Source organism: Sebastes umbrosus, chromosome 12, assembly GCF_015220745.1.
Source record: "Sebastes umbrosus isolate fSebUmb1 chromosome 12, fSebUmb1.pri, whole genome shotgun sequence".
NCBI classification, from domain to species: Eukaryota; Metazoa; Chordata; class Actinopteri; order Perciformes; family Sebastidae; genus Sebastes; species Sebastes umbrosus.
Genome location: NC_051280.1, coordinates 10,226,625 through 10,239,765, shown reverse-complemented (window position 1 = coordinate 10,239,765; position 13,141 = coordinate 10,226,625). Strand labels below are relative to the sequence as shown.

At 39.7% G+C, this 13,141-nt stretch overlaps 1 protein-coding gene and 1 long non-coding RNA gene across 4 annotated transcripts in view; one reads left to right on the top strand and one right to left on the bottom strand.

The window, feature by feature from the left end:
• The window catches only part of LOC119499294, a 151,518-nt gene that overhangs the window by 14,167 nt on the left and 124,210 nt on the right, over window positions 1-13,141 (top strand). The window lies entirely within an intron of this gene.
• Window positions 6,537-13,141, bottom strand: part of LOC119499293 (netrin-G1-like) — a 76,138-nt gene continuing 69,533 nt past the window's right edge. For all 3 annotated transcript variants that reach the window (XM_037788573.1, XM_037788572.1, XM_037788574.1), the window contains one exon: window positions 6,537-8,183. In XM_037788573.1, coding sequence (XP_037644501.1) covers window positions 7,945-8,183 — 239 coding nt within the window. In that variant the 3' untranslated portion in view covers window positions 6,537-7,944. The remainder of the gene's footprint in view (window positions 8,184-13,141) is intronic.

Sequence of the window (13,141 nt, the reverse complement as noted above, 5' to 3'; positions counted from 1 at the left end):
CAAACAGTTATGAGACGGGAGCTAACGGTACAAATACATATTTTGAATAGACTGAAACACCAAAGTATCCACTGCTACTGTTATAATTATAATTCTTTCATGCACAAACCTTTTTTTTTTTCTTTTTTAAATATGAACATATCATCTGTCACTGCCAATATAAATCCTACTCAATGTACATACAGTATATAGACATGTATGCATGTACATTCTGTACATAATCCAGCCCGTGTATATCCATTCAGTATTTATTCTTTGCACTATTTGTATTTTTTATACTTAAAGATAACGTGACTTGACTATATAGACATTTTTTATTTGATTTCTTATTTAATTTTTGGGCATTGGTGCTTTATATATATATTTATATATTTATATACACACCTATTTCTTTCACTTTCTGTGTACATAACAATTCTGTCTATTCCTCACCTTTATTTGTCCAGCTTTGTTGTTGTTGTCCCAAGCTGTTTCTTCTATTTCTGTGTAACGCTTAGAGACATGCATAAAAAGCTGGAGTCAAATTCCTTATATGTATATACGTTGTACAAAAACTAATTCTGATTGTGAACTGAATTTATTGTTCCAACCAAGCTAATGAGCTTGCTAACGTGGAGAGTTTTCCCCCCTCTTCAATAACTTGAAATTAATGTCAGGGTGGACTAAACAAACTGGCATAGAGCAAATAGATGCCTGGAGAGCTATGTGACTGACTGACTGACTGACTATCTCCAGCATGTTCCCAGCTGGCTAGCAGGTGAGTCGCAGGAGATTTTATCAGGGTCGCCAAATAAATTTGCAGAATTTCTTCCGTAGTGTTTTATTTAAGATTTATATCTGCAGTACATCTTTGAGCCACATGAGGGAGCCTGTATGTTCGTATTATTCTGATAATTGTAGCCTAGTTATAACATTGACTCTAATATGAAAGGCTAGCGTACATTCCGTTTGTTTTACTGATTTATTTGGCCTCATTTATGAAGTATTTAATATATGAATATGTTTTCAATAACGTTTATAAAACAAAGTTGTGATTTATCACACGTATATCTCTTCAAAATGGCTGGTTTACCTATTCAAGATAATATAATGTGATGTGGAAATGGCAGTAAAAAATGGTCAGTAACGTTCATTTATGCACAAATCTGCTCTTCTCCTGATTTCTAGATAAGGCCTATTATGAATTGGGCCGTGATGGTTTGACATTTTTTAAAAAGTGGGTCCACAGGGAAACACTATGCTAGAGTTTATCTGGATTGCTACAGCCTTGTGATTACGCTAATCCCTACACAAGCAAGCTCACCAAAGAGTATACAAGCAAAGAGAGGAAACTCCGGTGTTTTTTTACAACAGCCGCTGCTGCCATTTTGGACTGAAATCGCTTATTATATTTATAATATTTTATTGTTCAACACAGGCAATTTCGGTAGAATATGACAATAAAATAATTTTGTTTTACTTTTGTATGGTGACGTTTTACTGGCGTCCGGTAGTCGCTTTCAGTCTAAAATGCCGGAAGCGTAGCTTTGCTGCTGGGCGTTGATGTTGCAGTGGAACAAACAGTTGACTTTCACTTCTTGGCAATATTCGTTCTTTGAGCTAACCACACATTTCCTGAAGATGAGCAGATTCAGTTTGCTGTGCCACTTTATGCTGTGACCAGACATTCATAGTTGAAGGAGTTCATGTTGTACGTACATATAGATTAGAGACCGTAACAATAATATAGAAAAAAATTCAATTCAGCTTCTCAGTCTGTTCTGTACATACAGCACGTATGTACTGTATGTACCTCACAGTAATTAGTTTTCATTTAGTTCTCGCTATCATTTTGCAAAACTAGGTGTAACTTTTCTTCAAATGGTGGATATCTTTTGCAACAAAACTTTCTGAACAAACAAACAAACAAACTGACAAGAAAATAAATAAATAAAGTAACTTCCATTGTCAGGCAGCAGGCAGCTATCGCTCTATGAGAATAGCGCTGCTGCTCAAAGGAAAAGAAGGTCTTTGTGGAAACGGCAACTCTCCATATGGAGCCACACTTTCACATAGTTTCATTTCTTTTGTTACCGTGGCAGTCGGGCCAGCAGCTGTAGCTTGCTCAGTGACGGGTCAAGGACAACTTATTGTTAGAAACACAGTACTATATTTGAAAAGTAAAAGAACGTGTGACCTCTAACTTGGATTCCGAGCTGTAAATCATAGCACTGTATATATTCTACACATGATTTAAATAGAAGCTGTGCTTTTTTTGGGAAGAAAGTCTTAGCACAAGCGTAAACGCATGCAATAGTATTACTTACATTGTTGACTGGCAGAAAAGTTTAGCTTTCTGTCCCTGAGCATCACTAGTTTGTGTTTTGAGTGTCATTGATGAGCTGAATATGGATATTGGATTGCTAATAAGCTGAGTGCTCCAGTCATGTTGCTGAGCCTCTTCTTTCCTAGATACTGAATACCCCTTGTCTTATGTTATGTAACTTTCTGTTGGTGCCACCAGTGCTGACAGTGGCAGAACACAAGCACTGCTCTGCTCATGTCTAAAAATGTCCTCCTAATACCCCCTCCTGAGTCTTAGAAGTGAAAGGAAGAAGGACAAGGCGTTGCTGTGACACGGAACAGTGGGGAACATAACTAGCGAACAAAATCCTCAGGTCTTTTCTTAGTGCACTGAATTCTGACCCCTGAAGAAAAAAGCCTCACGCTGCACTCCAGAAATATACCAAAAAAAATCATTATCATGAAATGTTCCACTGCTGCCATACGTAGATTTGAATGTCAGCATTTTTGTTTAACTATTTGTGATAGCATTAGAAGATATACGCATGCATATGTTCATTCACAAGTTGGGGTTGCCGCAACTTTCTCTGTCTTTAAATCGGGTGTGGAAGAAGAGAGAGTTTCCTTAAATATCCCCATGCCAATACTCCAGCAGCAAGCGAGCCATGCAGAGGAGTTATGGCGCTCATTTTCCCTCCGTGGCTAAAAATGTCGGCGTTGGCAGCGTGTTGCATTTGCTCTAGAGGCAGAGTAATGGTCTCAGTCCAGTTGTTCATCAACCTTTTGTGCCATAATCTGCATTTAAGTGCAAAAGACTTGGGTTTAACCTTAAAAGTTTTTTGTGCTAATAGCTAAATGCAGCCCAAAGCCAGGAGCAAGTGTCATAAAACACCAGTTTTATTGCACTAACATGTCATAAAGGTAATTGTCTTTCACACACACACACACTCGGGCCCTTAAACACTGCTCTAAAGCTTCGTTTCCTCCAACTGTCACCACAAACAGTCTCAAGAGTGCCACTTCACATCCTGCAGAGCCAGTTCAGAGACAGGAACCTTGAGCAAAACTGTTAAATCACAGAAGACGATATAATTGCAATGCTGGATAGAAATGATGTTGTTACTGTATTTGGGGTAAGAGCGTAGTTATTTGTCAGTTTTAGTCACATCTACAAGCTTGAAAGAGCAATTGACCTTTTGGTAAGCCCCCGTCCCCCTCAGTTACTGTCAGTACGCCTATCAAGCTTTCTGCTCTGGCGTGGCACATATGCGGTTCACAATGAAACAGATTTACCGTGGTAATTCTTGGTAATTCTTGAAACAATGGGTCCTTGAGTTCTGACAGGTGGGCATATGCAGACTTTTATTTATGGCAATGTTGGTGACTTTAGACATTTAGCAACTTTTCAGACCCTCTTAGCGCCTTTTATTTCTAAAAAGCGGCCAGCGACAAATTTAGCGACTTATCCACATCAGTGAAAAAGAGAGAAATATATTATATTGTAATTCATTCTCTTGCATGCTGCTCAGAGTAATCGCAGTCCACGGCTCTTCTGCCAAGGTCTTTTCCTCTCCTCATGCGCGGAGCACCATGCCGCGCACAGGCAGGTGGTCAGCCGACAACAACCACTAAGCTTTATGCAAATAATGCGTGATGATGTCGCAATATGCAAAAGAGCATTTGATGTCATCTGGCAACATTTAGAGACTTTTGGAGCTAGTGCTAGCTACTTTAATTGGAAAAGAGTTGGCAACACTTTCCATGAGTTTGTTGAAAATGATGTCTGCAGTTCCCAACTGACTCGTTTTAAAAAGAGAAACTTATAAATTTAAATTTAAATTTAATTAGGGCTGTCAATCAATTAAAATATTTAATCACGATTAATCGCAAATTGATTGCACATTTTTTATCTATTCAAAATGTACCTGAAAGGGAGATTTGTCAACATGGTAGTGGGCAAATATGCTTGTTTTACGCAAATGTATGTATATATTTATTATTGGAAATCAGTTAACAACACAAAACAATGACAATTATTGTCCAGAAACCTTCACAGGTACTGCATTTAGCATAAAAAATATGCTCAAATAGTAAGATAACTGCAGCCCAACAGGCAACAACAGCTGCCAGTGTGTCAGTGTGCTGACTTGACTATAACTTGCATGTGTTTATCATAAAGTAGACATGTCTGTAAAGGGGAGACTCATGGGTCCCCATAGAACCCATTTTCATTCACATATCTTGAGGTCAGAGGTCAAGGGACGCCTTTTGAAAATGTCCACGCCAGTTTTTCTTCGCCAAAATTTAGCGCAAGTTCGGAGCGTTATATGGCCTCCTTCCTGAAAAGATAGTATGACATGGTTGGTACCAATCGATTCTTCTTTCTTATAATACCAGTATTTTCACTCTCGCTTTAAAACTGAGCCTGCTACAACCTCCAAAAGATCTATTGCGTTGATGCGTTAAAGAAATTAGTGACGTTAAAACTTTGTGATAACATGTTATTCTCGCATTAACTTTGACAACTCTAGTTTTAATAGAACTTTTGATGGCTACTTGCAGTACTTGTACTTGTTTTCGTATTGCAGTGTAGTGCTATAGTCCTTGCATTAGAAGTATGATAAGCTGTTTGGCTGCTTAGCTTACAGTACGGACTTTGGATTAGGGATGCCCATTATGAAACATTTTCTTAACAAATAACCGACCCTCTTTAACCGATTATTAACCGTTAACCAACAAGATCTGTGCCTCGCATGCAGCGGTGTACCAGCTGCAGGAGCACAACAGATATTCGTTGACGGGAGTCCCCAGTTCACCCGTCCGGGAGCGCACACGTGGTCTGCGTAACTTTAGCAATCTCCAACAGACCGTGTGTGTGTGTTGGCGGTGAGTGTGAGGTTGTTGGTGGCGTTCTAGCTGTGAACGTAGGTGTAGCAGTGTGTGTACAGTTTATATGGGTGAAAAAATGCTACGAGGCTACAACTCCTCCGCTCCGCTCAAGCGAGCCAGAGACCGGAGCCAACTTCCTGTATCCTGCAACTCCGGCTCCGCCTCTTAAGGTGGGCTGTTAAGGTGGACCGGCTTTTCTCCTTAAAGAGACGAGCCGCTCCTCTGAGGCGCTCAGCTTTTGAGTTAATTATTAACATTTCTTTTAACCGTTTTAACCGATAGCGTTAATCGTTTAAAATGCTTAATGTCGGTTAACGGTTAAACGGTTAACTATGGACATCCCTACTTTGGATGCTCTACTTTTTGTATTTTCAAGCAATGTGTTTCACTACAAAAGAAAAGGCTTTTAGGATAAGGGCGAGGCCTAACAATGCGTTAATTATAAACTTCCCCAAATCCAATAAAGAACAGGACAGAGGTGTATTATGATATAATAACATTTAGGACTTCCACATACAGTAGTGGATGTGCTACCATAAACAGATATTTTTTGTCTTTCTTTTTTTAATGCAGCTTGTATCCCCACAAAGCATGAAAGCCTAGGTTAGTCAGCTAATTAGATGGACCTGCTAATATTTACAGTTTACATTAGAGCAAGTAAACACAGTTGTATACCATTCCTTAGACTTTTGATCTTGTATTTTTGGTTTGGAAAGCCTAAAAAAGCTCTTTATATAATCACTGTTAGTACAGCCCAATGCTCACCACTTCAACATGTGTAGGAATTAAAATAAGCTTTACAGGCCCGCTGTGCGAATGATTAAACAAGTGCTGTTTTGGGGAGATGTTTAGCAAATGGTCAATTCTTCAAGGATGTTGTTGATTTATTTTTTTAACTTAAATTAATTGCCATGCCATAGTTGTTTTTTCTCCAGCAAATTTACGCTTTTCTTTTTTCTTCCACAAAATGTAACATTTACTCTGCTAAATAAATAACACCCATATCTCTCCACACACTGTATTAACCCATTTCAAGTAGCTCATCTGAGTTTCCAAAAGTTGCTTTCCAAAAAAGGCATTCGCTCCTCTTTTTCATCGACAGTGTCATTTAATGAGAGGCACTTACAGTAGACTCTAACACAATTAGGTGTTTCATGACAACCCCGGTAAGAAAATTAATCTCTCAAATGAAATTGCTCTCAGTGCTCAGTATGTCACCCAGTGGGATGCGACTTCATTTCGATTCATTGACCCTCCATGAATTAAAGCTCATTTCCTGAACGTGTCGCGTCTCTGAGGCTCCCGCAGCAGGATGCAGGCTTTCAACCGTACCAGCTCAGGAAACCTTCCCCTCTTTCCATTTGATTCAAGGATTAGATTTGATTACAGATTTGAGCTGGACAACCTCTGCGACAGCCGTGCAATCTCCTTTTTTTTTTTTCTCCCAAAGTCTTCTTGTTAAATTTACATAAAGCAGATGGGATTTTGGCTCGAGATTCTTCTGATTCTCCCATGTTTCATGAGCACAACAAGGATGGTTACAACACGTTAGAAAAAAAACAGCTGTAGTCATAGAATGAGGAATTCATTTGTTGACTGATATATTGCTACCAGCAACTGTTGCTTCAGTGAATAGGTCAACGATTGGCATTGATAGCTTTCAAAAAATCCTTTAAAATGACATTCAGCTATTGTCAGTGGCTTGTACCTATCTACAAACAATACACCGTTAAACTCTACACATCTGGTCTCAAATGTCATGTTACTACTTAATAAAATTACTACTGTTCAACAACAAGACAAAGACATGTTTTTTCTTTTTCCCTTTGGTGGAAGTGTATTGTGTAAGTGTGTACTGTAAACATAGTTTGGACAGCAGCTCTCAAATGAAGAGAACCCATGTGCCACACAAGCAAAGAAATAATACAACCAAACTCTTTGCGCACTCATTAGTCCACATCTAGGACACGTCGGCAGCAATAGAAAACAAGTAATACATCTTTTAGTTTTGCGTAGTCATGAAAATATCTGTTTTATACAAAAATTAAATACAGTTACAGTATGTTACAACTTTTTTTTTTTCCCGTACAGGTGAGCTCAAGCATGACTACAAAGCCTCTGAAAAAGAAAAAAGGAAGAGATTGGTACTTGTCAAGGGGCTTGATAATAATACATGTGCAGCATTTGGCAAAACAACAGACACCCTTCAGCAACGTAAAATCACCAGAGTCACCAAAGCACAGGGAGGAGAAGGTGAAGGGGTGAGGGAAGGAGAGAAGAAGAAGGTAGCAAGTAAGGAAGGAGGCAGTGAGGCAAGATGTTTTAAGATGTCCCCGTCCACATTATTATTTTTTAATAACTTCAGATGATACTTAGAAATCATGTGTCTAGTTTTGTACAGTTTTGCTCTCAGAGTGTGGGTAGCTCTATCTGAGTCTCCAGTCTGCCGTTAACGAAGCCGATGACATAATCACAAAGCGAGGGCTCCCACCGCTTCCTCTGTGACATTAAAAGACAGCAGTGACTTCACCAAGCCTTTCATAAATCCATCTAGCATTCGGTATAACAGATCAGTGCACAATCTGTCGCACTAGCAACGCTGTCTGTCACCCACCGCTGTGGCCTTGGATATACAAAAGAGTTGCTTATATTGTATGCTGAGCACATTGTCCACACATCCTTTTGTCCTTTTATGTCCTTAAGGTTGAGAGTTCAGCCTCAACATATGTGGTTTTAGGGTTTTGGTTGAGGATGAGAGGCCGTTCAGGTCTCTCAGCAAAGGGAAACAATCAATAGCGGGAGCACTACAAGGGTAAGAGCGAGCTGGCGGCTGATGGGGGGATGATGGAAGGAGGCCCGTCCAGACAATTGGTCATCACACTCCCCGGGGCCCTGGCAGCGAGCTCTCTCGCACAGGACGCCCGTGAAGCCAGGGGAACAATGGCACCGCTGATGGTGGTGGCAAGTGCCACCGTTCTGACAGCGCAGCATCGCGTTGTCACACACACGAGCTGCGGAGACAAAGCAAAAAGGGCAGGGGAGACAGGAAGGGGCGATTAATAGATCACTCAGTGATAGGGCGGCAGAGAACATCAACAGGCAAGTTCACAGGGCACAAGCTGCCTCTTCTTGTCCTGTCTGCAGCGCTCTGTGTCCTTAGAGCGCAGCTGACACATTAGGGAGGGTGAAGCCAAGGACTTTTGTGGAGGAGTGCGCAGAGGAAGAGGAGAGACAGATAACCAGGCCACATATATACTGTATGAATACTAGGATGCAGCCCACAGCATGTGTGACAACCCTTTTCCACGAATGATTGTTTATGACAAAAGAACACAGACAGACATTTTATGGATTTATGGATATTTGTTGGTGCACCAAAGGGACTTTAGAGCAAATAATCCTGGCAAAACAAAAGAGCAAACAAACCATGGCAGTGATGATGTGAAATTAATGATGAGTGAATCAAAGGATGCCAGAGTATTGTGAAACAGCCCCCCTTGTGCAGGTATTAAATTTTTGCTTCCCTGTGGCACGACGACACACGAAGAAGAACAGAAAGAGGAGAAGACATGGGATAGATACCTGGCTCCAACTGCACCACCATTACCTTTTGATATGCAAATAAGCATTTTCAGTAATTCACCAATTGCTGTTATATTCCTCTCTGTGGTTAACCTTTCAACAAACAATACAACCCTGTTAGAGGAACATTATGTAACATCCAGGACTGCATTGTTCTAGTGGCCACCAAACATGTCTTTGTTTTGATATGGATTGATTAGAACTACATAAGCTAATATTCACATTTCCAGACAAAAACCTCACGACTCAATTATCCCAGGAAGCCTCTCTGCTGGCAGAGGTGAAATCCTGGAAGAGGTAATATTTGCCAAGAGATTTCAGTGTAATTGGATATCTCTCCTTGCATAAATACTAATCACATTTTTTGGTTTTCAGTAATGTGGCTCATGCATCAGAATAAACTCAACAAATAATCATTACTCCTGTCAAAACTGATTAGAAAGGCATTTAACTTAATAATATTTCCGTCCCCTTCACACAGACGCCGCTGCTGTTATGTGCTTTAAATGGAAAAAGTCCACCTGTGAACGATCATCAAGATGGGATTTTCAATAATTCTGTGATGAAGTGTTGTAAAATACTCTTTTGGTGAACCCACATTCCTCGCATCGTCTGCCTCTACTTTCGAGAGTTTTGTTGTGACAGCCTTGTTGTGTTCAACTGTTTTTTATGTATTTATAGACAGGCTGATAATGATAGCATTATAAGAGCAAATATAGCAGCTCTTCCAGTCAGTCAAACTCCTTACTTAAAATGCAGCAGGTCTTGGGGCTGCGTAGCATGATAGATTTTTCCCTGCATGATTGTTGAACGCCGGTGCAAAAATAATGAGTCTGGCAAGAAACAACTGCTCTTTGATTCAGAGACTGACAACAAAACCTGACATTTACAATTGATGTTTTTAGATAGATTACCGATTTTTGTCTACAAAACTTGAGTCGATGCTGGAAATATGACATCATCATGTTTATGTTTAGATGAAACGCAAAAACAACAGACCCTGATCTGCAAATCATATATCATTAATAAACTGTTTGTTTACATTCAGGTTAATTTAAAGGGCAAATCAATACCGAACGAGACAAATAATGATACAAATTATAAAAATGATATATGATCATTTTCATAATTAGAGGCAGTAATGCAGCTTTGAAAGGGGTTGGATTAGAATTATGATATTATTACTAGAGACTGGCATGTCATGACCACTGACAGTTTCTGTACTGCAGATTTTGCAGCACCACGCAATATTTTAGTCGATTAGTCAACTAATCGGTCGTTTTGGTCGCAGTTGACTGAGATTTATTTAGTCGATAAGTGATTTTTATGCTTTTTTCATGCGGAATGATTTATTTCCAAGAATCTTATGAGCATATCTCTGCTAAAAATAAGATTTAAAGTGTGTGATTCTTTGTGGAGAAACTCAGTTTTACAGATCTGTCGATTAATTCATCTAATCGATTAGTCACCAAAATCGAAGAACGTCTTTGGTCGAGAACAGCCCTAATTTTGTGTACATATTTTACAATTACCCAGTGATGTAGAGCAAGGATTTAATAATTAAAGTGGCTACAATAAATATCTTTTTAATAGCAACATATCAAATTGCTATACGTAAGATGAACTCTTTAGTACCTTCAGCTCTACGGTGATTTTAGTGACTTTCAGCTCATATCTAACATGCTAATGTTACACTTTCGGACTTGCACGGACGAGTTGCACGCCTGCGCAAGCGTGAGACTGTTTATGCGGAAGTTAGGGATGTCACAGTGAGGCAATTTTCCCACCGGTTAATTAACTTCTGACAACACTGGTGTTACGGATTACACCGGACATTTTAAAAGAAAAGATGACGCTCAATATCTGTAGAACGTTGATCTTTACCGTCGGATGGCTGTGTGTCTGGCTTCTCCGGTCGAGCTTATGCTGCGGTAATGTAATGTAATAGGTGTGTGCCCAAATCGGTGTGTGCCTGAACACCGTGCAACACAGGTAACACCGACTACCGCGGCAAACCTAGCGGAAGTGATTTAAATAGTAAGGTTTTAGTGGAGATGCATGTGTTTGGAAAATAGTGAGCATACGACTGGATAAATGACTGTGATTAAACTGCACAAGTTGTGTGAGAGTTTGTGAACGGATGTTTTGATATAGTTTTGCTGTTTTTAAACGTTGCCCCCTTTTTACTTCAATTCATTAAGACTTTTTCCATTTTTTGATTCTCAGTTCACCATGGAAGCATGTGAGAAAAACAAAGTTTTCTTCAAGAATTCAAGGTAACATGGGGGGTTATTGATATGCAAATGGTTGTTTTGTGTGTGAAGTATTCCTTTAAGCCCTGCCGAATTATGCCTCTGGCCTTGACAGTCTTGGTCCAAGTCTTCCAGTCAGTCTATTCATGCCCCACAAATTAACAACTTAAAATAGTGCAGAAGTGTCTGTAGTTGAACTATGCATTAAAATGGACTCCTGAGTGCTGCTCTCCTGTCCTCAGTGGGTTCAAACATTAATGGCCTTCTGGCTACACCCCAATCAGTAATGTCAAAGCAGCTTTCTCATTTTACAACTAATGGAAAACACCTGCTCTGTGTGTTTTGGTAAAAATTACCATGGGATCAGCTGAGTCTCCATTGTCTAGTTTGTTTCCTGTGGCCGAAGGATAATCTCTGAGTCCTCCAGCAGACCCTCAGGACCATTGTCTTTTTAAAAGCATCTTTAGCCCAATTAGTTTGCTGATGGCGAGGCTTAAGCCTGCGGTGTCTTCGATGAGCAACAGGGCCCTGCTGTCATGACAAAAAACGGAGAAAAATAACTCAATTATTCTGTGTCACTCAGAAAAAATCTCACATAGTGACAGGGTATGTGTGGAATAATAAAAAAATGTTGAGTTGGTATCTTCAGTTATTATTTATTATCTATCAGTGAAACTCTGTGTTAAAACAACACAGTGAGACAAATTTGGGATTTTGGGCTATATTTTGCTCACAGCAAGATGCACTACACGCCGAGTAATCCTCAATCTAACTAATTTAAACAATTGCATTTAAATGTATACATTTTATTATTTAGATATGAAATATAAAATATGATTATTATCTCATGGAAGCCAAAAATGTTTACCCGGCCTCACAGGAAGGCATATAAATAGCACAGAGTATCATGAGGACGCATTTTAGCCTTTTCACGTGTCATTTGTACGCTACGCAACAAAACTAGGGCAACGTCCGCAATTAGGTTGAGGAAACAAAGCCACTTAATTTAGGTTTAGGAAAAATATCACAGTTGGGCTTAAAATAAGTTAGTAAACTAAGTCAAATATATATGGAAACAACGTAACATAACTACGGAAAACGCGTCACTAAACATCACGTGACACACTACTCAAACGTAACTTGCAAAACAAAACTCTGTTAAGTCCTGTGTTTGTTAGACCAATCTACCTCCCCTCCCGCCCGCCATAAGCAGTCTTTCTCGCATTTTATTTTACATCACTAGGTCCGAGCCATATTTACACGGATGCGTTTATATTGGACTCAGTACAGACTACATGGCGTACAATCGACACATCAAAAGCAAGAAAGAACTCAGGCTTTCTGTTTAAAAATTGTAGTCTCCAAGCCCAAGCCAAAATAACCCTGATGACATCATTAGGGGGTGATTTTTCAGACTTTGGAAAGCTCCCCTGAGAGCCACAAAAAACATGATACAACTATTTCACAGCCTGAGTAGTACTCTCTGTGACAAGTCCACTACACTTGATTAGTAAAGTCGGTGGAGTGCCTCCTTAATAATAGATAATAAAATACAATATCATGCTTTTTGAATGATTTTCTACATACAACTGTATCTTTATATAGGGATACCAACATCACTCACTCTTAGACTTGTGTTGGCAGCAAGTGAGAACACAGCAATTTGAGTCCCAGCTAAGCACCGGCGCACTCTCTCTTGAGACATATGTGCACCTCACACCTCCGACAGATGTGTGACATTTTAGCAGTATAACTGTTATGACAGATCCATACTTGGGCCTTGGTGTTGCACGACGCAACATGGAGTAAAATCACCACAGCAACAGCAATGCAACGGTTATAGACAGAAAGGACAAAGAGCTGAATTAGATTTCATATTACCGCTTGTGTGACTGGAAGCATGATGCAATGGAAAGGTGTGTTTTTTTTAAATGTGATTTTTGTCTGGTCGTGAGTTATAGTATTAAAGAGCTCCCTTTTTTCTGGTGTTTTCTGACCCACCCATCCGCCCTGACCTCCCCCCTATGCGGCGTTTGATGCTGTTTATACTTCCTGGTCTACGATTACATGGATTATATACACATTCATTTCGTGGGATATACTTTATACACATTTCAGTGCATTACTTTTCATAG